The sequence below is a fragment of the Kogia breviceps genome, chromosome 7 (genome assembly GCF_026419965.1).
Source record: "Kogia breviceps isolate mKogBre1 chromosome 7, mKogBre1 haplotype 1, whole genome shotgun sequence".
Classification (NCBI taxonomy): Eukaryota; Metazoa; Chordata; class Mammalia; order Artiodactyla; family Physeteridae; genus Kogia; species Kogia breviceps.
In genome coordinates this window covers 37,871,256-37,898,308 of record NC_081316.1, presented here as the reverse complement: position 1 = coordinate 37,898,308, position 27,053 = coordinate 37,871,256, and the positions used below count along the sequence as shown (strand labels likewise).

Sequence of the window (27,053 nt, the reverse complement as noted above, 5' to 3'; positions counted from 1 at the left end):
ATCTTTTTTAAAAAATTTTATTGGAGTATAGTTGCTTTACAATGTTGTGTTAGTTTCTACTGTACAACGAAGTGGATCAGCTATACATATACATATATCCCCTCTTTTTTGGATTTCCTTCCCATTTAGGTCACCACAAAGCATTGAGTAGGGTTCCCTGTGCTATACAGTAGGTTCTCATTAGTTATCTATTTCATACATAGTATCAATAGTGTATATATGTCAATCCCAATCTCCCAACTCATCCCACCCCCCCTTCCCCCTTGGTATACACACGTTTGTTCTCATCACTGATTTTTTTTTTTTTTTTGCGGGCCTCTCACTGCCGTGGCCTCCCCCATCGCGGAGCACAGGCTCCGGACGCCCAGGCTCAGCGGCCACGGCCCACGGGCCCAGCCGCTCAGCGGCATGTGGGATCCTCCCGGACCGGTGCACGAACCCGCGTCCCCCGCATCGGCAGGCGGACCCCCAACCACTGCGCCACCAGGGAAGCCCTCATCACTGATTTTTAAACTGCGAGTTTAGAAGTCCTAGAGTTCCTCGAAAGTGACTAAGAGGCCATGTAGGAATGGGAACAAGCGGAAAGAAAGCTGGCAGGCACAGCATAGTGTTGTTTGTATCTGTTTTAGTTATTAAGGATTCTACTCCAAAGGGGGAAAAAATTATTTGAAAATCTTTAAATCAAGATAAAACATCTTGACTCATTTCTTTTTTTTTTTTTTTTTTTTTTCCGGTATGCGGGCCTCTCACTGTTGTGGCCTCTCCCGTTGCGGAGCACAGGCTCCGGACGCGCAGGCCTAGCGGCCATGGCTCACTGGCTTAGTTGCTCCGCAGTATGTGGGATCTTCCCGGACCAGGGCACGAACCCGTGTCCCCTGCATCGGCAGGCGGATTCTCAACCACTGCGCCACCAGGGAAGCCCTTGGCTCATTTCTTTTACTGACTTTTCCTTACATTGAAGCCCAGTGTCTTGGTTTTAGGTTCTTCTAATGGGGCTCACATGTAAGCAACTGTTATGACTAAGGAAAAGCTGTTCTCCAGAATTCACATCTCTGATCCTCAAGCATACTTATGCTATTTTACAACTACATTACTCTCTATTACACAGTGTGTTTTATAGAAGTACATGCCAAAACAGTGGCCAGAATTATCAGTATCAGAAACAACAGAAAAATAAAAAAGTAACTAGGGTGATATCAGTTCAGTCAACATGTGTAAATGATTATTAGCATCTCAGCAAGACAATGAGTAGATTCCAGGGTTTATAGTCTTAATTAAGCCTATAAGGCCATTTTCCTAACAAGTTGCAGAATGAAACCCTTGTGCAAGGTGTCCACTGGGAAATGCATTATCCAATTTTAATTCATAATCTGACACAGCTGTGGGGGTAGATCCAAAAACTGAAGTCCTAGATTTTAATTATGATTCTTAATGAGTCCTCTTAAGTAAATAATGCCTATGTTCTAGTGTTCAGAATAGATACCGGGTAATGAGTCAAAATCTCAGCATTGGAAGACATTAGAACTGAAAGGGATATAGTTAATACTTCCATACCAGTTCTATGTGCCAGGTACTGTTCTAAGACCTTGACCTGTATTTACTCATTTAATGTAATCCACAACACACTGTGGGGCAATATCATCCCCATTTTACAGATGAGGAATCTGAGGCACGGAGAAGTTAAGTAACCTGTTCAAAGTCATAGAGCTAAGTAAGTAGCAGAGCCAGAATTCAAGCCCAGGCAGACTGGCTTCAGAGTGCTGTTCAACACTATGCTATATTTAGAAACTTAGTCCTATACCCTCATAAAGTTGAGGAAATTGATATCTGGAAGGATTAGGTAGCTTGTCCATACTACTGTATTAAATATCAGTGAACAGTTGAATTTATGACCCTACAGTTTGGCCCCAACCTATCTTGCCAGAATCATATTTCCTTTCCTTTCCTTCTTTAGCTTCCTCTACTTTGAATGATGAAATGCCCTCACCCTCAAGGTTGACTTATAAGTAAACAGAGTAGTAGCTGTTTAATATGATTTCAGAAGTGCAAGAAAGCCTTCCTACTCTAAAGCCTTTTAATCTCTCCATAGGCCTGGGGTGGACACAGGCTTCTGTAAGTTTAAAAAGCACCTCAGGTGATTCTCACACAAGGGATCAATCCATAACCCACGTTTTAAGAATCACTACTGAGTGGTTCTTGAGCAAATTGTGGCTATTGAGTAGTTCTTCTTTTTTTGTTGTTGTTGTTCTAGGTGGGCCTCTCACTGCCATGGCCTCTCCCGTTGTGGAGCACAGGCTCCGGATGTGCAGGCTCAGCGGTCATGGCTCATGTGCCCAGCCGCTCCGCAGCATGTGGGATCTTCCCAGACCGGGGCACGAACCCGTGTCCCCTGCATCGGCAGGCAGACCCCCAACCACTGCACCACCAGGGAAGCCCTACTGAGTAGTTCTTGAGCAAAAGTGGCTGTTGAGCAAATTTTACTTTACTTTGCTCCATATGTCAACAACAGCTGTTTTTGGCCACACCACACAGCATGTGAGATCCTAGTTCCCTGACCAGGGATCCAACCCATGCTCCCTGCAGTGGAAGCCTGGAGCCCTAACTACTGGACTGTCAGGGAACTCCCAACAACAACTTATTTTTTAATTTGCAACTATTGAACACTTTTTCTTGAGGCACACACATACACATACTCATACACCCAAACATCTATGCTTGTATATGCACATACGATTTCTGGAGTGAATCATAAGAAATTGGTAACAAACACGTTTGGAACTCCTGCTTACTAACTGTGTGACCAAAGCCACAATCTCTCTCAGCCATCTATAAAATAAAGTAAGAAAAGTAATGGAATATATGTAAACTATCTAGCTTATATTACTGGATTCCCTGAAAAAAATGGCATCTATTATTATTATTAAGGATAAGGGACCAACATAATAGTGTTTTCAGCCAGAAAATGACATGATCAAAATAATATCATAGAATAATTATTCTATTAGCTATGTTTAATATAAAATAAAAGTAATCAGAAGAAAGGAAACAGGAACCCTCATATACTGCTGGTGAGAGTATAAATTAGTACAACTTAATAATATACATTTTAAAAACACCTTTGACCCAGTAATTCTACTTTATCCTACTAGGTAGAGAAATACACAAAGATTTTTATTACATTACAATGTTCTCTGCAGCATTATTTGTAATCACAAAACAACACAAAAAAACTAAATGTCTACCAATAGGAGACAGACATCCATATGATGGAGTATTATTATAAAGCTGTTCAAAGAAATAGAGCTATTTAGACCTCTATGTGCTATTAATAATGATCTTCAAAATGATACTATAAATTAATCAATAACTTAAACACAGAATTGCGATATGACTTAGCAATTCCATTTCTGGGTACATACCAAAAAGAAATGAAAAGAGGTGTTCAAACAAAAACTTGTACAAAAATGTTCACAGCAGCACTACTGACAATAACAAAAAGATGCAACCCAGGGCTTCCATGGTGGCACAGTGGTTGAGGGTCCACCTGCCGATGCAGGGGACATGGGTTCGTGTCCCAGTCCGGGAGGATCCCACATGCCGCGGAGCAGCTGGGCCCATGAGCCATGGCCGCTGAGCCTGGGCGTCCGGAGCCTGTGCTCCGCAACGGGAGAGGCCACAGCAGTGAGAGGCCTGAATACCACAAAAAAAAAAAAAAAAAAAAAAGATGCAACCCAAATGTACATCAACTGATAAATGGATAAATAAAATGTGGCATATCCATACCACAGAATATTATTCAACCATAAAAAGGAGTGATAAATGCTACAATATAGATGAACCTTGCAAATATTATACTAAGTGAAAGAAGCCAGACACAAAAGGCCACATATTGTATAATTCCATGTATATGAAATATCCAGAAGAAGCAAATCCAGAGTAGATCAGTGGTTTCCTGGGGAAAAGGGAAAATGGGGAGTGATTGCTTAATGTGTAGAGGGTTTCCTTTTGGGGTGAGGAAAATGTTCTGGAACTAGATATTCGTGACAGTTGCACAACATTGTGAATATACTGAATGTCACTAAAGGTAAATTTATGTTATATGTATTTTAATGCAATTAAAAAAGGGATAAAAATATTAAGTGCAAAAAACAAGTGCAGAACCAATTTCCCCAATCTGACTCCTGAAGCAACTACTCTTAACAGTTCCTCAGTATTTCTCCAGATTTAGTCTATGCATACACTGTTTGTTTATGTATGTATAGTACGCATGTTTGCAGGCTCATATATACATATGCACAGCACTCCCCAAAGTATTTTACTAGCTATTTTAAAAATCCAAATGGAGAAAAGTACAACTCTAGGATGATCATCAATGCCTGTCATGATGGGGCATTACTAAAATTTCCAAATGAGCTTACTTTCCCAAAATTATTAACACACTTCTCCATAACATAGAACATATTTGAGATGTTAGCTAATATTATATTTTAAATTACCTCATGTAATAGTAATTATTAGGAATATGCAATGAAAATTAACAAGGGGAACATGAAAGTTGCCCCAACACAGTGCTCATTCATTTAAAACTCCTTACGTGGTGGCAGGTACCACATCCTATATATCTACTCCAAGGATTCTATTCTTTCAATTATCTGAAACAATAGTTACTGACGGTTAATGAGACACATAGGAAGAAATAATTTCCTCAGGTCCTAAATGGCCTCACAACCTCTAGGGTCCATGTACTAAACAGTCTCCTGGAGTGATTTGGAAGAGTGAAGAGATCCTTTAAGAACTTCAGTACCTGGAAATGAGAGGCACAAGAGACTATCCAGCTCCCCAAGGGATCCTCTGTGCAAGGCCTACAAAAGGATCATTAAAGCAACTATTGTACTCTTTCCAGAGAAGGAAAAAAAATCCAATCTATCCTACAGGGATCCGGAGCCTTGCTAGAACTATTACACCCAATTTTTATAACCTATAGGTATAATTTCAACTTTTTGATCCACTCCAGTTCTTACTACATTCAGCCTTGTGAAACCATATGTCTCAATATTTTATTTGGAAAATATGGTTAAGAATACACGAGGGCTTCCCCGGTGGCGCAGTGGTTAGGAATCCACCTGCCAATGCAGCGGACACGGGTTCGAGCCCTGGTCCAGGAAGATCCCACATGCTGTGGAGCAACTAAGCCCGTGCGCCACAACTACTGAGCCCACGTGCCACAACTACTGAAGCCAGCGCGCCTAGAGCCCATGCTCTGCAACAAGAGAAGCCACCGCAATGAGAAGCCCACAACGCACCAAAATGAAGAGTAGCCCCTGCTCCCTGCAACTAGAGAAAGCCCGCGCACAGCAACAAAGACCCAACTCAGCCAATAAATAAAATAAATAAATGTATTAAAAAAAAAAAAAGAATACACGAGACCTGAGTAAGGAAAGGCAAAGGAAAGCTAAGCAACTATAGCATATTACAAGCTGACTCTAGCTATAACCTGGTTTTCGGAGACTAAACATTCTCTAGTTCAATGGTCTTCCAATTTTTTTTGATCATGCATCCCTGGGAATAAAATAACTTTATTCCCACATCCTCAAATCTGGTATTTACCTACATATATATGTCTGTACTAATTATGTACATTGTGAAATATATGCAAAGCTTTTGAATTAAAAAGATTTTAAAAATTACTTTTTTAACATTCTGAATTTTCTTTATTAATGATACAAATCCCTCTTTTGTTCTTATTAAAATTCATTTTAACAATATATGTTTAGTGAAAGCAATGTGAATGAATTTTTAAAAAAATCTTGGTTTAGTACTTTGCTATATACCAAGAGGTATGTATTAATTCCCACTTTACAGATGATAAAACTGAACTTTGAGAGATTATATAATCTGACAAATGGCAGAGCTAGTATGCAAACCCTCATGTCTAACTCTAAAATCAGTGTTCTTAACCAATATATTATGAAAAAGGAAGCAATCAGAGAAAACAATTTATACTAAGGTATAAGTCAGAGACTGAGAATAAATCCTTCCAATCGATTTGAATGTTATTTGCTTATCTGACTCTTATTAACCTAATTAGTTGCAATCTGTACAACTTTAGGTAAGTCCCTTAATTTATATGAACCTCAGTTTCCCAATATGTAAAATGAGGGACTTGGACTAGGTGATCTTTAAGATGCTTTCAGCAATAAAATTCTAGGACTCTAGGCAGAGCAAAGAGAATTTTTATGGCAGTGAAACAACTCTGTTTGATACCATAATGGTGGATACACGTTTGATTTGTCCACACCTGTAGAATATACAAGGACAAGAGTCAACCCTAATGTAAACTGTGGACTTTGGATGATAATGATGTGTCCAGGGAGGTTTATCAATTATACCACTTAGGTAGGGGATACTGACAATGCAGAGGCTGTGCATGTGTGGGGGCAGGGGGTATACAGGAAATCTCTGTACCTTCTGCTCAATAATACTCTGAACCTAAAACTGCTCTAAGAAATAAAGTCTACAAAAAAATTCTAGGACTAAAATATAAGGGCAAACAAGGCACAAATCTTTTAAGCAGAATAACCAGACCTTTGCTGATCTCCACATTAGGCAGGTTGAATATGTCAAGGTCCATTATCACTCCTTTAGTCCCTTCTGAGAGGTCTAAGAGGACCAGTCTGTCTGCAATGCCCTGTACAGTACAATAAGAAAAAGAACAGCATTACACTGCACATGGCCAGTTACTCAGTTTAAATTCATTCAGAAGAGAGAGCTAAGGAGAACGAATACATAGGCCTACGTGCGCTCTTATGAAGGAAGTAGCACAACAGCAATAAAAGGGACATGCAAGCAAGAAAATACTATACACTTGAATTATGTGATCCTTTAGACTTAACTAAAAACTGGGCTCTAACAGGGCTTAACTCAGAAGTCACAGAGTGCAGGTTTCTTTTGATGGGATAATGAGTAAGAAAGATGACACGGTGCACTCAATATGTTTGCTATTGTTCTTCCATTTATGTTTTCGTTTTGTCATAATTTCCATTCTGAAAGAACTTATAGTGATTTTTTGGGGTCTATTTTTTGGTCTATTTTAGCATCAATGTCAACACTAATGCCAAGTTTCTCTTTAAAAAAAGAGATAATAGTCATAAAGCTAAAATAAACCCCAATTATCATGCAGTTCTCTCCCCAGAGATCTCATGGAAAATACTTCCCATGCCTGTAGACAGCTTTCTAGGTGCCATGGTGGGTTGACCATAAACAACAGCACGGAAACTCCTAAGAGTCGATTTATCATCGTGGAAGTCCTTTTTCCAAAGCAGCAAGGGATATGAGCATCTCTCCTATCTTAGGGTGCAGGAGCAAGACTATCCAGAGATCTACCAGACGATGAGGCAGAAAGTGTACAGGAAGCAATCCAGCCATGCTACTTATTAACTTTGTAAGACTGAGCAAGTCACTGAACTTGGTCTTATTTCTTGGAGTTATGAAGATTAATTATGTGACACAGGGCTGGCAAAGAGCAGTCCTGTCTAAATTGTACCTATTAATTTTATTAATGTTAACCACACTCATAAGAGAAATGCAAAGAAAATTATGAGTTACCATTTTTCATTTATCAGACATGCAAAGATCCCAAAGTTTAACAGCAGTGTGGGAAAACAGGTATTCTCATACACTGTGGGAATGAGAATGAACTAGCACAATTGATATGAGGGATAATTTGACAATTTCTGTCAAAGTTTAAAAACACAGGGACTTCCCTGGTGGTCCAGTGGTTAAGACTCTGCCTTCCAATGCAGGGGGTGCAGGTTCGATCCCTGGTTGGGGAGCTAAGATCCACATGCCTCGTGGCCAAAAAACCAAAACATAGAAACAGAAGCAATGTTGTAACAAATTTCAATACAGGCAAAAAAGAAAAAAAAAGGTCCACATCAAAGAAAAATCCTTATTAAAAAAATAAATAAAAACACAACTCCCTTAATCTATCAACCTCATTTGTAGAAATCATCCTACAAGTTTATTAGTACATGTGTAAAATGATACAATATGTATAAGGATATTCAAAAGACTAGAAACAAACTAAATGTCCATCAATAACCACAACAAGGCAGTGTTACATAGTGGTTTAGAGCAGAGCTTTTCAAGCTTTAAGGGATTGCCATTTAATAGATCAGTGAAGCACATGGATTACCAGGAATTTTGTAAAAATGCAGATTTACTTCCTTTGATCTAGAGTAGGGCCTGAGATTAGGTATTTCCAATAAAATCTCAGATGATGCCAATGCCACACGTTGGGTAATAAGGATCTAGAATACAGGCTCTGTAAATAGATTGCCCAACCTCAAACTCTGGCTCCTTTTATTAATACTGTGACTTTGGGCAAGTTGGGTAACCTCCCTATGCCCTGGTTTCTTCATTTGTAAAATGACAGTAACGATAGTACCTAAGCCACAAGATTGTTGTAAAAAATTAATCAAGTGGGACTTCCCCGGTGGCACAGTGGTTAAGAATCCGCCTGCCAATGCAGGGAATTCAAGCTCTGGTCCAGGAAGATCCCACATGCCGTGGAGCAACTAAGCCTGTGAGCCACAACTACCGAGCCTGAGCTCTAGAGCCTGCGAGCCACAACTACTGAGCCCATGTGCCACAACTACTGAAGCCCGTGCACCTAGAGCCCATGCTCTGCAACAAGAGAAACCACTGCAATGAGAAGCCCATGCACTGCAACGAAGAGTAGCCCCCGCTCGCAGCAAAGAAGACCCAACGCAGCCAAAAAAATCAATCAATAAATTTTTTTAAAAATGAATCAAGTGTTTAGGCAAGTGCCTGGATCTAGTAAGCATTCAGTAAGGGTTAGTTACTGCTGCTACCACCACTTCAACTACTGCCATTATTATGACTACTACTGCACTAGTTGAATATTGTTGCACTATTCAAATATTGTACCTTGTATCAAAATATTAACATTTACAGGGAAAAACGGAAAAAAACTTTCCAACTAGACAGTTCACAAACAAAGAAATACTGATAGTGCGACTTCTAACAGTTAAAGAAATATGACTTTAAGTGGTCTTCCTACACTTACCAAAAACAAATTAAATTGATAAAACTTAGTACTGTTAGCAATGCCAAAAATCAGGTTGATATGTGCATTGTTATTAGCAGTGTAAATTACACTGTTATTCACAGTGTAAAGTTCTGCCCTTCTGAAGAGCAATCTAGCAATATGTAATAAGTACCATAAAAACCATTCATGCCCTCTGACTCACTAGTACTATTTCTGAGATTATGTACCCCTAACAGAAAATTCAGACAAAAAAATAAATAACTTGTAAGGCAATGTTTATAGAAGCATTCTATTTACTAACAAAAGATCTACAAACATTTCAAATTCCAAATAAGAAGGAAGAGTGCATTCAGATGGAGGGTGGAGGAAATGAAAATATAATATGTCAAAAGTTACCATATATGGTTCTGAACAGTTAGCTTTTAAAATCTTCTAGCTCCCTGGATATAATTTAACTATTTGCTGAAGTAGAACCTACTTCCAAGATATACGTGAATCTTAAATGGAAAGGGAAGAATTTAGATGGCAATCAATCAAACTTTAATAGAAAAGAAAACCAAATACCAGCTATCAAATAAATACATGGAGGGAGAGCTAGTCCAGCAGTCCCCAACCTTTTTGGCACCAGGGACAGGTTTCGTGGAAGACAATTTCTCCTCAGACGGGGGTGGGGGGGCGGTGGAGGGGTGGTGGGATGGATGGCTCAGGCAGTTATGGTTCAAGCGATGGGGAGCAGCAGATGAAGTTTTACTTGCTCGCCCACCGCTCACCTCTTGCCTGGTTCCTAACAGGCCACAGATGGGTAGTGGTCCTTGGCCCAGGGGCTGGGAACCCCTGAGCTAGTCTATTCTGGTCTACATGGCTCAGATGACACAGACATGCTGTTACCATGATACTGGGCCCTGGAGGGTCTTTCAACCTCTCTGGAGGGGGACTTAAGCTTCTTTCTGAAAATAATTTATACAGAAAAGATCTAGTAAAAAGGACTGATGGAAAAATAGGCAAATCTCAAACTATTGTAAAATATCAAATCAGGAACTATGATCCTAAAAGAAAGTGGAGTAAATACACAAGAAAAGGCAATTGTTTTTAAAAAATGTTAATTTTAGAAATAGCTAAATTAAGTACTATATTAAATGAGTTTAATTAAAGCAGCAGGACTCAGAAAACACAAAAGAATTTGTGACTAAGTCAGATGAATGTCAACTTGAGGTTTCCCTTGGATTAGGATGATGAGCCCATTGTTCAAATCATGTTTTCAAAGCCTATTCCACGACTAACTACTAATTAAGAAGCAACATTACTGATGAGAGCTTTCACATATTTTTTCTGTCAGCTTACTAAATATATTTTAAGGCAAAATGAAGTTTTCCCACAAAATGACAAAATGAAGCCATTACTTCTTGTGTGTTAAATAGAAACTGCCTAAAAGTGTAGCAATATGACAGATGTATTTATAACCACTATGCTTACATACCTTTGCTGAAATTGCTAATGTGCAGGCAATTCCTAGTTCTCCACTGCCAACCACGGTAATTTTATTGACTGTTTTATTCTCATGATTTGCCCAATTCTTTGAATTTGTATCTGAGACACCTAAAAAGTAAAGTGAACTATCAAAAGAATTTTAAAATATCAAAAATCTTTTTAGCATCTTAAAAAAAATACACCAAAGTTCAATAACTTGGACAGAAAACATGGTACTAGGCACTCCATAATAGACATTCAAAATATTGTTGAACAAATGAAATGCAATAAAGACAGGAATCTTATATTAAATATTCTATTAAATAGAGGCTATCATTTTAAAAAGAAAATATCTTTCCAAACATTTAAAAAATATTATATAAGACTCTTAAAAAATAGGATTTCCATAATTCTGAAAAACATTGTGATTCTTACGGCTCTAGTCTACAATGCAAAAAAATGTTCAACATGAAATTTTGCAAGCATGAGTATTTTGCTTTACCCTCAATGAGAAACAATGAGAATCATAGATTCTCTGGTCCAATATACTGAATAAGGCAAAAAGCCACATAAACATATAATGAAAAAGGTTTGGAATCATTAATATATATCAAGTGGTTTTGAAAAAAAAACAAATTATTTTAGCTGTCAGGATAAAAGTAATCTTTTACATTTTAAGAAATCATCTTCATTGGAACTGTATGGTAATACTTACCTTATGATAAATATATAGGAATTTTTGATTCAAGGCAGATATGTACATATACAAGCATGTATTTATTTAGAGAAGTCAAGTAGCAGAGAGTAAAGGATATTAGTGAGAAATTGTAAACTCATAACTCTATGATTAACAAAAATACAAACCTTCAGTGATTTTTGCAATATAGGCTAGCAAGTCTACCTGCTGTGCCTCATCAGATGATGATAGAGAATACAGGGGAAGTTCTTCTTGAAACTTGGCAATCATTTCTTTAATTAATCCAACAATGACAGATTTAGGCTACAGAACACACACAAAGGGAAAAGTTATGCAAAACTTTTGCTAAGGAATACTACCACCTTGTTAACCTATACATTGTTATAGAGTTAGCCAAAAGAAAGCATTACATCATGCTCTCATTTTTCGAAAACTACCATACAAATTATATGATACTTTTAACTGTTTTAATACATTTAATCAAAAAAATTAATTTTTTTAGCTGAAAAATAAAGGGAGAAATGCTAAATCCACATCTCCAAAAAGTGGGAAAACAGCATAAATGTGCTTACTAGCAGAATACCTATATTTGGGAATGGTCTTGTCTATCTGCCTTTTTTTAACTTTTTATTTTGAAATAATTGCAGACTTACAGAAAAGTAGCAAAAAAATAGTACAAAGAATTTCCATATACTCTTCACCCAGATTACTCAAATGTTAACATTTTATCACATTTGCTTTCTTAGTCTCTTTTCCTCTATTTTCTGAACCGAGAGTAAACTGAAGATATGATACCCCTTCACCCCTAAATACTTTAGCATATATTTCCTAAAAGAAAGAACAAAACATTCTTCTATATAACCATTATCAAATCATAAAATCAATACTGATATTTATCTAATCCAGTACTGTTCATTTTAATTTAACTGGTTAAGCAACTTTAGTGAAATGCACTTAACCTCTCTGAGCTTCAGTATTATTAGCAATACAATATGAATAATAAATCTCAATAATATGAGAAACAAATGAGCTAATGTATGCAAATTATATGTTGTGAGTGTAAAATGTATGTTTGTTATTATTATTACTATTTAGTGGCTTGCTCATTTTAAAAGTTGCTTAATTTCTCAGAGTCTGGGTTGCACTCTAATAAATTTTTTATTAGAATTAAAAAACTCATATACCTTTAAAGACTAAGCAGATAACATAATGTGTGAAGTTGTCAGGTATAAGAAAATTTGGGGAGACGGTCACTGTGGCAAATTGGAAAGAGTACATTTATAGTCATTCAAATTCATATTAAGAACAAAACAAAGCAAAACAAAACCACTGTGCTGTTCAAACAAAATTCTGTAGGCCTAATGCAGCACACTGACTCTGTTGCGGAAAATGTCTGCAATTCTTGGCCTAGATGACCTCTAGATTCCTTCTAGCTCCAAACTCTGTATAATTATACTATGTAATTCCAACTGCACGTGGAACTTAAAGTTTACGTAGTACTTTTAAAAATCATAACATCATACTTTTTTTTAATTGAAGTATAGTTGATTTACAATGTTGTGTTATAGTTTCAGGTGTACAGCAAAGTGATTCAGTTATATATATATATATATATATATATATATATATATATATATTCTTTTTCAGATTCTTTTCCATTATAGGTTATTACAATATATTGAATATAGTTCCCTGTGCCATATTATCTTTTTTTTTTTTTTTTTTTGCCGTACACGGGCCTCTCACTGTTGTGGCCTCTCCCGTTGCGGAGCACAGGCTCCGGACGCACAGGCGCAGAGGCCGGGCCATTTTATATATAGTAGTGTGTATCTGTTAATCCCAAACTCCTAATTAATCCCTCCCCCTCCCCCAAATGTAGTTCTTCTAAATAGGGCAATTTAAATAATATCTTCTTAAGACTAGTTTTAGCTTATAATAAAGAGGTTCAGAATAGTAAAATGAAATCAATACTGTCTGATCTGAAATCAAGCACAACCTTGACTAGATTATAGGACTATCTCTGAGTATTTATTAAACAAACAAAACTATGAAAAGAGATGCCAAAGAAAACCAGAAAGAGGAAACAGGAAAGATAAATTCCCACAATAGGGCACAGATGTCAAAATACTGTTAAAGGATAGTATTTTTTTTAAAGTTGTAAAAATGGATGAAAGTGATAAACAAGACAATTCAAAAAAGAAGAAACATACATGATAAATAAATGTATAAGATTTCAATTTCTCAAATAACCAAAGAACTAAACATTAAGGTTAAGACATCATTTTTGTCCTTCCAACTAACGAATTTTTATCATGCCCTATTCATCACATTTAACTGGTAATCTTATTATTTAAATCACCAAGTAATGCAAATAATGTACAAGTTCATAAAGTAAAAGATTAATGTTTCCCCACCTAAACTCCACTACTGACAATTTGGTATGCATCTTTTCTTTTTCTATTTCTTTTTTTTCTTCTTTTTAAAAGTTTTATTTATATGAAAAAAATAGAAAACCATAAAATATGAAATGCATCCACAACTGCATGTCCTTTTACAATATGTATATAAAATAAGAAGTGATAATCCTAATGCCATCCCTTACTTCAACCTCACTCCTCTCTGACAGATCCCTGTCCTCCTGTCCTACAACTTTCTGGGTATATACAAATATATTATAAATTATCCTTTCATAAAAGTTTTAGTTACTTACAAAAATGAGAGCAGATTCTACATCCTTCTAAGTAAATGAACCATAGAGATAAGCAAAGGTTTGTTTTGTTTTAATGATAGTACCTTCTTTTATAGCACCCTTTAGAGCAAAGGTACTGTAAAACAGGTACACCCCATACTGATTTCTATTGATGGTAGAATTACAACATTTTGTCTACCTCTTAGAGGCCAATTTGGGAATATATAAGAATAGCCTTCAAAACATTTTAAAACTTTGATCCAATAATTCCATTCCTAGAGATTTATCATTAGGAAACTATTAAAGATGTATAAGATATATATATTTATATTTACATATATTTTATTTAAGGATGTTCATTATTAAATTTCTAACAGAGCAATTTACAGATATATCAGGCAACCATTAAAAACCATGTGTTTAAAAAAAAAACCCATGTGTTTTGAAAATATTGTTTAATATGGAAAAATGCTCAATATAATGAAATATGCAGAATACAAAACTGCATAATGTGAGGGCTTGTGTTTTTGTTTTGTTTCGTTTTGTTTGTTTCTATTTTTTAAGTCTGGGCCATTTATTTTTATTTATCTATTTTTTTACTTTTATGTTTACTTATTTGGCCATGCCAAATTAGTGGGATTAGTTCCCCAAACCTGTGCCCCCTGCAGTGGAAGTGCAGTCTTAATCACTGGACCACCAGGGAAGTCCCTGTGAGGGCTTGTAAAACACAAAAGTTACAGTTTCATGCATTGCTGTGGGTGAATTTTTAAAACTTAATGCTCAGCTAAAACAAAGCACGTAATAGAAGGTTATATACAATATGATTCAATTTACATAAAGGTTAAAAACAGGCAAAACTACAAATAAATACACATATTACATAAGAATCTTTACTGGGGAGGAGCTAGGAAAAAAATGCTCCAATATTTTGCTAGTAGCTCTTCATTTGCTTTATCAAACAGCAAACAACTATAAAAAGACAGGGAGCAAACAATGGTTGCCTCCCAGACCTGGAGAGAGCAGCTTCATGCAGGCTGCCATCATCAGGGTTCTGGGTCTTGGGTGACCCTGGGGAGCTCAATTTCAAATTATTTTTAAAGACCATAGGAAGAATTATCATTGAAAGAAAATTCACTAACTTATTTGTACCATTAGGATCAAAGATAAATATTCAGAAAAATAAAAACTTTTAAAAGAAAATCCAAATTGATCTTACATGGCTCCAGTTTTGGAGATAGGGCAAGTATATTCTGCCTTGAGCATCCACATGTTTTCCAACTGAGATTCCCATATTTGCAGTTGGCTTTAAGAAGCAAATGGGGGGAGCAAAAGGGTGAGAATCCAAAATCCACAAACGAATTGGTATGTTATATGTATTACCTATTTGAGACAAAATAAACACATCTTCAAACAATAATGAACCACACACATTATATTTATGGTATAGCTAGGTGGCATTTTAAAACACAAGCTGAGTCAAGTTTATAGATAAAGGATTTATGTAAATTGAGGCCTATTTCCCTATTTTCATCCACATTCACATTGGAAATATGCTCCCATTAAAGCAACAGTATAACATTTGAGGAAATATAATCAAGACAATGGCCAGCTTATTCAATTCAATTCAATAAATATTTATAGGACCTACTGAGCTAGGAGTATGGGATACAACATCTTCTTTAGGTAACCTTCTTTGCTCCACCCAATTTATTTGCCTACAAGTCTGTTTCTCTTTATACACTATAAATGTCTAGAGATGATTATGTATTATTCATTTCCATGTCCCCTACAACAAGTATAGTGCCTAACATACTGGATACTCAATAAAAGTTTCTTATATAAATAAGAATGAATGAATGGGACTTCCCTGGTAGTCCAGTGGCTAAAACTCCACACTCCCAATGCAGGGGGCCCAGGTTTGATCCCTGGTCAGGGAACTAGATCCCACATGCCACAACTAAGAGTTCTCATGCTACAACAAAAGACCCTGCATGCCACAACTAAAGATCTCACGTGCTGCAACTAAGACCCAGCGCAGCCAAATAAATAAATAAATAAATATTTTTAAAATGAATGAATGAATGAACAAATGAAAGATGCATTTGATACTGGCCCTCAAGTTGCTCACTAATCGCAGATACTGTAACATACAACCTTGTAACATACAAGGTTAACATATAACCTTACAGTCACCTTGTCCAGTGGCTCTTAAATTTTAGTGTACTGAGATAGGAACCCAAATGAAAGCTCTTCCATGTACATGTACCATGTAACCATGTACCACGTACTATGTAACCCTGTACCATATACTATGTAACCATGTATGTCATGCCTACTGAGAGCCAAAATCTCTGACTGTTTTGGTTTACAGGAAGCCCAAAGCTAAACCTAATATAAGTGCAAAAACTAACCTTAAACTAGAAATTTGATCAATTATCTTAACTGTTCTATTGTATCTCCCAATATTTATTCCTGCTTTCACAGTCTTAATGCATATGTCTTTCAATATATTTAAAAACATGGCTGCTTAGGAGCACAAATGCCTAGGTTCAAATCCTAGTTGCATACATTACTAGCTATATGATTTTAGGCAAGTTACTTAACTTCTCTGTGCCTCAACTCCTTCCTCTACAAAATGAGAATAATAAAAGCTCCTACCTCATAGGATTGTTGTGAGGATAAAATTAGTTAAGTACATAAAATGCTTAGAACAGTACATGACATGGTAAGTACCATGACGGGTTGGCAATTTTTACAATTTACCTCAAACCCATTTTGGAAATAAGCAAGGTATAGAGAACTGAAAGTCACTGCATAATAGAAATGTCCTAGTACTATTTCTACTATTTTATATCAGCAGTTCTCAGAACCATACTCCTCTTCTAATTTTATCTAAGTATTAAGAAAACTGTTTTTATTTGGGTATAATTGATATATAACACTGTATTAGTTTCATGTATACAACATAATGATTCAATATTTGTATATATTGGAAAATAATCACCACAATAAGTCTAGTTAACATCCATCACCATACATAGTATCTAAGTACTTACAGTATGGATACAGGCATAGCTGTTGGTACTCTATGATTATAAAGTCATGTGATCACAGCATCACAGAGTGACCAACAGGTATTGAGACACATCATCACATTCCTCCAGGAGTCACTCTGTCTAATGTTATATACTCTAGACCAGTGTTTTTCAAATGTTGGTCACAATAAATAGGTCATGAAATTAATTTAGTGGGTTGCAAACAATAATATTTAATTTTAGTTATATACATATATAACTATGTATACAAAAGTATTTCTTATTGTGGGTCACAATCAAACATTTATAAGCCACTGTTTAGACCATGCAATTTTTTTTTTTTCCACGCTGTGCAGCATGTGGGATCTTAGTTCCCCGACCAGGGATTGTACACATGCCCCCTGCATTGACAGTGCAGAGTCCTAATCACTGGACCTCCAGGGAAGTCCTAGGCCATGCAATTTATTTTGTTTTGGAGTGGTAGTCCCAATCTCAATGGAGCCATTTTCTAATGTTAATCACTACACATTAAAGAAAAGGAAAGGAATGTCTATTGAAGGTATCTTCCTGGTTGATCAAGGATCTGCTGCCTCCATCAATGCCTCGCCCCAGCAGCATTCATGCATTTTAATACCACACTCCTGGTAAAGTGCAAGGTAAGCCTGATTCCCATGTCTATAACTTGTAAGATTTCACTACTGGTATTCTCTGTGCCCTTTGTCCTTCTTTCTCATTTTTTTCTGTCAGCAAATGCCCTGCCTCCTACCCTGCCCATTTACTTTCAGTAATTCATTATCAAAGAGTCAGGACTCCTGGCAGAGTCCTCAGATTTAAAGTAATTATATCATAAGGACATAATTTAAGTTAGCTGTAAATAAAGTTCAGATGGGTATCATCTTACTAAGATGATACACATCTCTAAACAATGGGTGAAGGAAAAGGGTCATCACAACCTTGACACAATCTTGGAGGGATAAGAAATAATCCAGAAAATTTCTGCAGGTATATATAAGGAAATATCAACAGAAGATTCACCTGGGGAATAGGATTGGGTGGGAGGTTAGATATAAGCTTAACTTCATCTCTTTTCAATTGTTTAAAATTTTTTAACATGAGCATGTACTATTATTATACTAACAAAACTAGTTACCAGATAAAAGTAACAAAAGCATGCAAATAATAATGGCCAACATTTATTAGGCACTTACTATGTGCCAGGAACTATGCTAAGAGCTTTACTTAGAGTAATGCATTTAATCCTCAAAATTGTAGAGTTAGGCTCTATCATTGGCCCATTTTACAGATAAGAAGGATAATACATTCTGACCTTCTGATCAGCAGGAAAAGCTAGTATGCATCACAAGGAGTTGCTATAATTCTAGTCAAAAGCAAAGGGGAAAAAGAGTATACTACCAAAAAAAAAAAAAGGTATTGCAGGTACTATTACTACCTTGGAATTACTACCAGCATAAGAATCAATGACCTAACTCCACCGTTCTAGGAAGATGCAGAGTGCCAATGAGTGGCATCTTAAGATAACTTTTATGCCCTCCTGTAACCTCCCCACATTGTCCTAGAAACTGAGGGCTACTAAGCAATGATTCATTTAAATTTGTAAGTTCCTCTGTCAATATGCAACTACCCTTGAAATCACTGGGGTTGGTAAGAACTATGGAATCAGTCAATCAATCAATCAATCATTGCGGTGGTAAGAATTCTTTCTCTCTCTCTCTCTAACATCTAACCATAATAAACACAGAACACAAGTAATGGGAAACAGGTCTCAGTAAAATTCTCTAGGCAGCCAGAAAACAGTCTGAGAGCTTGGGAGGGGAGAAGCAAGGAAAGAAAATAAAAATCGACTCTATACCTGCTCTGCCTACCTCACCGCAATTTTATCTGAGCCCACTGCTTCCTACTTTCATCTCCAACCACATTCCTATTCATAAAAACCAAACTGGATTTCTAAGCATTCTCTGTGCCAAAGGAGATGTTATGATTGGACATGCACAGAGGAAGAATAAAACATGAGTGTACCTCTGGCAATAAGTTATCATGGGGGCAGGGGGAAGTAATAAAGGAGGGTTTGTAACAGTCTAGCCACTACCATAATGAAGCACTTACTTTGAAAAAAGTCCCCCAAAATACATCTTATTGGTGTCTGTTGGGCAATGTGCTCCCATAATACAGTGATGAATCCTTTGTAAGAGACAGCAAACTGCACTACTCTCTCCCCATTTGGTTTCCAGATCTTCCTCAGCCCTTTTTCAGTGCACCTTCTCTTTCAAATACCCAGTAAGTTAATCTATTCCTAGGCCCTTCAGTCAGAAATCAAATAAACTAACTCAATCATTCAACAAATATTTATCGAGCATTTTCTATAAGCACAGCACTGTATATTAGTGATTTTGGATGTTATTCCTCCTGAGATTATTTGCATTTTAAAAGGGGAATGGATTTTTAATGGTGGAATTTCAATCACCACTTCAGAGAAATAATTGGAACCAACACTTCTCTGGTGTTCTTCAAATCATACTAGATAAGCAACCTCCTATGACACCCATCTGACAGGTTAGTCCTGTTAAATGTTGAAGGAAGTAGGTCTAGACAAACAGAATTAATTATAGGGAAGTTAGTGATTTTTTTTTTTTCTTTTTGGGCAAACACTTAGCTATTTTAACCTGTCAGGTCATCTGAAAATATGTTTCTTTTTTTGAGCTTTAATGGCACCTGTGTTTTAAAAATTTCCTATTGGAGTTTTAAGTTCCAGTCTGATAGCAGCTGTGTGGACTCAGGAAAATCACGTGACCAGGACTCAGTTTCACCAATAGAATGGGGATAATGCTACATCATATAGAGGGAAAGGGAGGGGAACAAAACATTCATGTAATGGGAGAAAAAGGTGGGATCCCTGCAGTTTGCTATGGAAAGCAGAGTTAACTCTCCACAAGTGCATGTCTGTCTTGCTCGCCTCTGTACCTCAAAACCTAGCAGAGTAGTGGGCAGATGGTTGACATTCAATAAATAAATATTCGTTGAACTGAATTGAATTTGTTGGTATTAACCTAGGCCTTCATTCACTGGGACAGCATTCTGCTATATCCAGTAAGGTTCAGTATAGATCATATACATGTTAAAACACTTAGAGGGGAATTCCCTGGCAACCCAGTAGTTAGGACTCTGAGCTTCCACTGCTGGGGGCCTGGGTTTGATCCCCAGTTGGGGGAACTAAGATCCCGCACGCCACATAGCGTGGCCAAAAAAAATAAATATTTTAAAAAAAAATAAATAAAAAATAAAAAATTGACCAGCTCGTAAAAAAGTTCTTTTAAAAAAAAAAACACTTTGAGAATGTTATGGAACTAAACAAATATAAGTTCTAATTAAACTGCTCTTTTAGAAAATTCCCACAGTTTCTCAACTTCCACACTTACCCTGATACATCACAGGAATAGTGCCAGTGAAATTCAGCAGGTTTTTCTGGGAACTATCTTTGAAAACTGGAAGAAAAAAAAAGCCCCAGAATGCACAATCAGAAGTAGGAAGAACTGTATTAAAGTGTGTGCATGTACATACACACATACAGAAACACACATAATTTCTAAATACCATCATCTAGGAATCAGTAAATATGTTGACAAGGGCAAAGAACTAAATGATGTTCTCTTAGAAAACAGAGCAGGTAGTTGAAAGAACACAGGACTTACGATGCTGAAATCCCAAGGTTTTGGCCAACTTTTCCTACTTAGAGGTGATGGAAGAAATTTTCACATATTGAGATATGGGGAAGTCATCCTAGCTTATACATTATTTAACTTAAGCTTTATGCTAACTAGAATAGCCAGTTTTGTGGCCCATTAAACATACATTGTGCACCTGCTTTAATCATTAAAGAAAAGGGTGCATTGTCCAGAAGTAAAGAATGTCTGTTTTGAAGACAGAGATAAATGCCTCCCTTCCCTAAAACATCAACGCTAGCACTCCTTCAATGATAAAGCTCCCTTCACAGGCGCCAAGGCCATGCTGACTCATTGTGTGCATGCTCATTTGTCTTTTTTTGAAACCTTGAAGGAATGCACCCCTGTGATGTTTGATGTTCTTTGTTCTGACAGATATAAAACTGTGCTGAAAATCATGCTTCTTCGGAAAGCTCTTCAGAACTATCTGAGGCTATAGTGCTCCGACTGGCTCAAATAAAACTCTTTTCTATTCCTATTATAGACTGTTTATTATTTCCATCGACAGAAGCATGTGACTTTTGGTTACTTTAACCTCTTTTACCTTCAGTTTCATCATCTATAAAGATATAAAATCTATAAAGTCTGCATCATAAAGTTGTCATAATGATTAAATGAGATGATGTGAAAACCCTTAATAAGAAGTAAAGGATTATAAAATGTGGGGACATTATCAAATAATTGTCACATGTAACATCAGTTATAATCACTTTCAGATATCAGATTATAACTTTTATAATCAGTAAAAGAAGTTAGTTTTACTTTTGAAAGTGACCTTTTAGAAGGATTAATAATTAATTACCTTGCTTTCTCTAACTCCATTATTCTCAACCTTTTCTCAATCTTCACATCCCTGAAATGTCAACTTACCCATCTGGGACACACTGATGGAGAATCAATGCCCTAATATCTGAACTGAATACAGAAAACACTACGTCTGGTTTCAAACTGTCAAACTGCCTTGGAATGTGGTCCTTTAAGGACTTCAGTAGCTTACTATACTATTTACGCAGGGGAAAAAAAAGTCTAAATAGATTTGATGACCTATCAGAAAGGGAGAAAAGGAAAAGCCAGGCTGACAGAAAACTCAAGGCCAAGAGTGTAAATAGGTACAAATATTTACCTTGAACTATATGAGTGAAAGGTAACAATGGGTGAAGGGATCACTCTAAGGCAAAACTAAAATGGAACAGGGATTGTTTCTCGAGGACACAGAAGAACCTGAAAATGTGGTAGAGAAACTACAGGTGTAAATAGTCATTGTCCAAATTATTCAAAAAGCCAAAAGAAAAATGATTATAATACATGACTAACATTGTCTTCAATAATAAAATGTACCTTGACAATATTAATCCTAAAGCTTGAAGGTTTAATGGCACCACAGCCTACTTCCTCTAGATGGGGAAAATGAGAATAAGAATTAACTGGTATAACAAAGGTTTAAATCTATAAGATTACTTATAGATTGTAAAAGAACAAGTAGTATTCAAGCAGAGGGCAAGATGGACATAAGTACAAGACCCAACTCCATGCCTAATAGCGGTGTAATCTTAAGCAAGTTATTTACACTCTCTGAGCCTCAGTTTCTCTGAAAAATGAAGATGATAATACTCACCTCACAGCTTTGGTTGTACAAGAATATGTAAAATAATATAGATAAAACATTTGGAAGTGTATCCGGTGTTCAAAAAATAGTAGCTGTTAAATCCCCCATCCCAGGCATTTATGCAGCACCAAATACCTGGGTGCTAATCAAGAGAGGCCAGACACAGGTAGGCCAGAATCTAATCATTTCTTCCACACATAAAATTAGATATTCCTAAGAAATACTTCAATAATGCCTCAAATTTTCCAATATATAATTCTGAATTAGACATATTTTTGTAACCCAAGCTAATTCAAATATAAAACATACCCATGTAGAATAAAGAAGTTTTTCAAAACTGTGTGTTTTGACTAATTCATGGGTCCTGAAATCAATTTAGTGAGTCTCAATCAGCATTTTTTTTAAACAGTATGGAATGGAATAGAAAACGCCAAGGTGTACATAATACTTTAGTTGTGTGTATATGGGGTCATGATATAAAATACATTTCCAAGTGTGGGTTGTGGTCAGAAATTTTGAAAGATAATAAAGTAAAATCTTTCTCAGGTAACCAGACCCTCTATATTAAGTGAAGAAGATAACTAAAACTTTGTTATTAATTTATTATCAACCATATATGTGGTAGGCAAAATAATGGCCTCCATGGATGTCCAATACCCTAATCCTTGGAACCTGTGCATATGTTACCTTACTTGGCAAAGAAACTTTTTAGATACAATTAAGTTAAGGACCCTAACATGGGGAAATTATCCTGTATGATTAGAGTGGGCCTAAGCTAATCACATTTGGTTCTTAAAAGCAGAGAACCTTTTCTCTGGAGATTTGACTACAGAAGGATGGTCGGAGAGATGCAACATTGCTAGCTTTAAAGATGGAGGAAGGTGACCTTGAGCCAAAGAATATGGGTGACATTTAGAAACTAAAAAAGCAAGAGAATAGATGATCTCCCAGAGCCTCCATAAAGGAACTAAGACCTGCCAACACTTAACCTACAGACACCTGTGCTGGGCTTGCAGCCAAAGAACTGTAAGATAGTAAATTTGTGTTGCTTTTTTTTTTTAAAGATTTTTTTTTTTGATGTGGACCACTTTTAAAGTCTTTATTGAATTTGTTACAATATTGCTTCTGCTTTATGTTTTGGTTTTTTGGCCTCGACGCATGTGGGATCTTAACTCCCTGACCAGGGATTGAACCTGCAACCCCTGCATTGGAAGGCGAAGTCTTAACCACTGGACCACCAGGGAAGTCCCTGTGTTGTTTTAAGCCACTAAATTTGTGTTCATTTGTTACAGCAGCAATAGAAAACTAATACCATATAAATTTTATTAACTTAAATTTCCTCAAAAAACCACAGGTAAGGCTTCCCTGGTGGCGCAGTGGTTGAGGGTTTGTGCCCCCGTCCGGGAGGATCCCACATGCCGCGGAGCGGCTGGGCCCATGAGCCATGGCCGCTGAGCCTGCGCGTCCGGAGCTTGTGCTCCGCGACGGGAGAGGCCACAACAGTGAGAGGCCCGCGTAGCACAAAAAAAAAAAAAAAAGAAAAGAAAAAGAAAAAAACACCACAGGTCATAAAGTGTAGCTCAAAATCAGGGGATAAAAGAGAAATGAGAAATTATAATAGGTTTGTAGCTCTCTAGGAACAAATAATTAATAGTTTAAATAATGTAGCAAAAACTAGAGGATACAATTCTTACCATAGGTATCCATGGAATATCTGAAATGTGGGAAAAACATATTTACATTCTTCAGTTCTTCCACAGTTAGATCCCTGAACGTGTACTGAAGAGAGAAAAGTGAACACAGAATAAGAATAAAATTATAAGCAACAGAACAATTACAAATTAACATTTAATTGAACACTTACTATGTGCTAGGCCCTGGGCTGAGTTTTACAAACATGAATAGTATTTGACTTCATCCTTTTAATAACGACCCTATGAAGTAGGCAGGGCTTATAACTGCTTGACTTTATAGAAGTTGAAAATGAAAGCTAGAGAATCAAAATAACTTGCTGTGGTAGATAGCAAGTTAAGTAGTGAAGCCAGAGCTCAAACCCAGTGCCTGGGCCTTTAATCACTATATCAAATGCCTCCAAATACTTCCTGAAGGCTTAAGAAATAGGGCAGGATGTAGCACCCCTGTCATCACTGTAAGATCCACCTCTCATGCCTGAATATCTCATTCACTTGAGACTCCCTGAATTTCCCTACCTGGTACCACAGCTGGGTTTCAAAGGGAAAACAGAAAGCATGCAAAGGTTTGCAGTCAGGTTGAGTGAACTGCCTCCTCATTCATCCAGATGTAGTCTCAGAAATACTACCTTGGTTGCCCTGTGGGCAAAATCATTTAACTTCTTTGAACTTATTTTCTCATTCACAAAGAGAAATTATACCCACCTCCCGGACTTGTGCTAGGCATTAAATGGAAAAAAAAAAAAGTATGTTAAGCGTCTATTACCATTCTGAAAATGAAATTGAGAAAACAATTACGTTTACAATAGCGTCAAAAAGAATAAAATACTGAGGAATAAATTTAACAAGATGCAAAACTTAGACTCTAAAAACTATAAAACATTGTTGAAAGAAATTAAAATAGATCTAAATGAATAGAAAGATATCCCTTGTCGATAGATCAGAAGACTTGATATTGTTAAGACGGCAATGCTCCCCAACAGATTCAACAATCGTCAAACCATATCAAAATCCTAGCTGACTTTTTTTGCTCATTTGCAAAAATTCACAAATGGACCTTAAAATTCATATGGAAATTCAAGGAATGCAGCCAAAACAATCTTTAAAAAGAATAAAAAAGGGCTTCCCTGGTGGCGTGGTGGTTAAGAATCCGCCTGCCAATGCAGGGGACCCAGGTTTGAGCCCTAGTCGGGGAAGATCCCACATGCTGCGAAGAAACTAAGCCCGTGCACCACAACTACTGAGCCTGCGCTCTAGAGCCCACGAGCCACAACTATTGAGCCCGTGTGTGCTACAACTACTGAAGCCAGTGCGCCTAGAGTCCGTGCTCTGAAACAAGAGAAGCCACCGCAATGAGAAGCCCGCACACCGCAACAAAGAGTAGCCCCCGCTCGCCGCAACTAGAGGAAGCCTGAGTGCAGCAACGAAGACACAACGCAGTCAAAAACAAATTAAAAAAAAAAAAAAGAAGTCGGAGGATTCATACTATAATCAAAAAGATAGTAACAAATGTGGGAAAGGATGTGGAGAAATCAGAACCCTCATATACATACACCACTGCCGGTGGTAAAATGGTGCAGCTGCTTTGGAAGAGTTTGGCAGTTCTTCAAAAGATTAAACACAGAGTTACCATATGACCCAACAATTCCACTCTGAGGTATATACCCAAGAAAAATGAAAACATGTCCACACAAAAACTTGTGCACAATTGTTCATAGCAGCATTATTCGTAACAATCAAAAAGTGAAAACAATCCAAATGTCCATTAACTGAATAAAGTGTGACATATCCATAAAATGGAATATTAAGCCATAAAAAAGAACTGATACATACATGGATAAACCTTGAAAACATTATACTAAGTTAAAGAAAACAGACACAAAAGCCATATATTGTATGACTTGTATATAAAGTACCCAAAATAGGCAAATCCATAGAAACAGAAAGTAACTTAGTGGGTGACTAGGGTTGGAGGAGATTGGGAGAAAATAAAATAACTGCTAAGAGATCCTATTTCCTCTCTCTGAGTTTTTCATGGGCAAAAGAGATATAGCTCTACTGCCCGCCAACTTCAGCAGGTATGTATGAAGATCTTATGATGAACATATGTAAAAGTGAGATATTAAACAAAATATGCATACCATAGTAAGTACCGACGGGAAACGATGAATCGACAAAGCATACCTAGGTTACAGAAAGGCCTCTGAAAAGAGCTGTCTAGGGCTTCCCTGGTGGCGTAGTGGTTGAGAGTCCGCCTTCCAATGCAGGGTATGTGGGTTCGTGCCCCTGTCTGGGAAGATCCCACATGCCGCGCAGCGGCTGGTCCCGTGAGCCATGGCCGCTGAGCCTGAGCTCCGCAACCGGAGAGGCCACAACAGTGAGGCCCGCGTACCGCAAAAAATAAATAAATAAATAAATAAAAGAGCTGTCTACAATTCACATTAGAGCCTAGAATGGTACAGAAAATTAGAGGGAAGGAGCAAGGTCATTTTAAGATGGGAAAGAATTTGACAGAAGAAAAAGTGTATAATTAACAACTTGCGGACTGGAAACATCTCTTACTCATTTTTATTTCCCCATAGCATTTAGCACAGGGTATGGCTTCAATAAATGTAGGCTAATTGGATGGGAGTTAGCAAAGAGGCAGATTTATATGAGTAGAGTGGATATAGAAAGCAATTATGATCCAAAGGACTGAGCATAGATCACTAAGATCACTAAAACTAAGAATCGATCAATATTAACTACAGCAGGGTAAAAATGAGTCCCAGATTCAGTGTCCCTGATTCAGTGAAAACAAAAGTGAATGAGGGCTTCCCTGGTGGCGCAGTGGTTGAGAATCCGCCTGCCGATGCAGGGGACGCGGGTTCGTGCCCCGGTCCGGGAAGATCCCACATGCCGCGGAGCGGCTGGGCCCGTGAGCCATGGCCGCTGAGCCTGTGCGTCCGGAGCCTGTGCTTCGCAACAGGAGAGGCCACAACAGTGAGAGGCCCGCATATCACAAACCCCTTCCCAACTCCAGGCACTACACAAATGTACAAAAGGCTGCATTGTTGTCACC

General features: G+C 37.2%; 1 protein-coding gene across 6 annotated transcripts in view; it reads right to left on the bottom strand.

Annotated features, from left to right (window-relative positions):
- UEVLD (UEV and lactate/malate dehyrogenase domains) overlaps positions 1–27,053 on the bottom strand; it is a 46,296-nt gene that overhangs the window by 15,791 nt on the left and 3,452 nt on the right. For 3 of the 6 annotated variants that reach the window (XM_067038110.1, XM_059068864.2, XM_059068867.2), the window contains exons 2-7: positions 23,996–24,080; positions 20,393–20,458; positions 15,140–15,303; positions 11,402–11,537; positions 10,548–10,666; positions 6,586–6,688 (exon numbers count right to left, since the gene is read on the bottom strand). In XM_067038110.1, the coding sequence (XP_066894211.1) occupies positions 6,586–6,688; positions 10,548–10,666; positions 11,402–11,537; positions 15,140–15,303; positions 20,393–20,458; positions 23,996–24,080 (673 nt within the window). Of the gene's footprint in view, positions 1–6,585; positions 6,689–10,547; positions 10,667–11,401; positions 11,538–15,139; positions 15,304–20,392; positions 20,459–21,818; positions 21,844–23,995; positions 24,081–27,053 lie in introns of those variants that run through there. The other 3 variants (XM_059068866.2, XM_067038109.1, XM_067038111.1) reach the window with 3 other exon arrangements.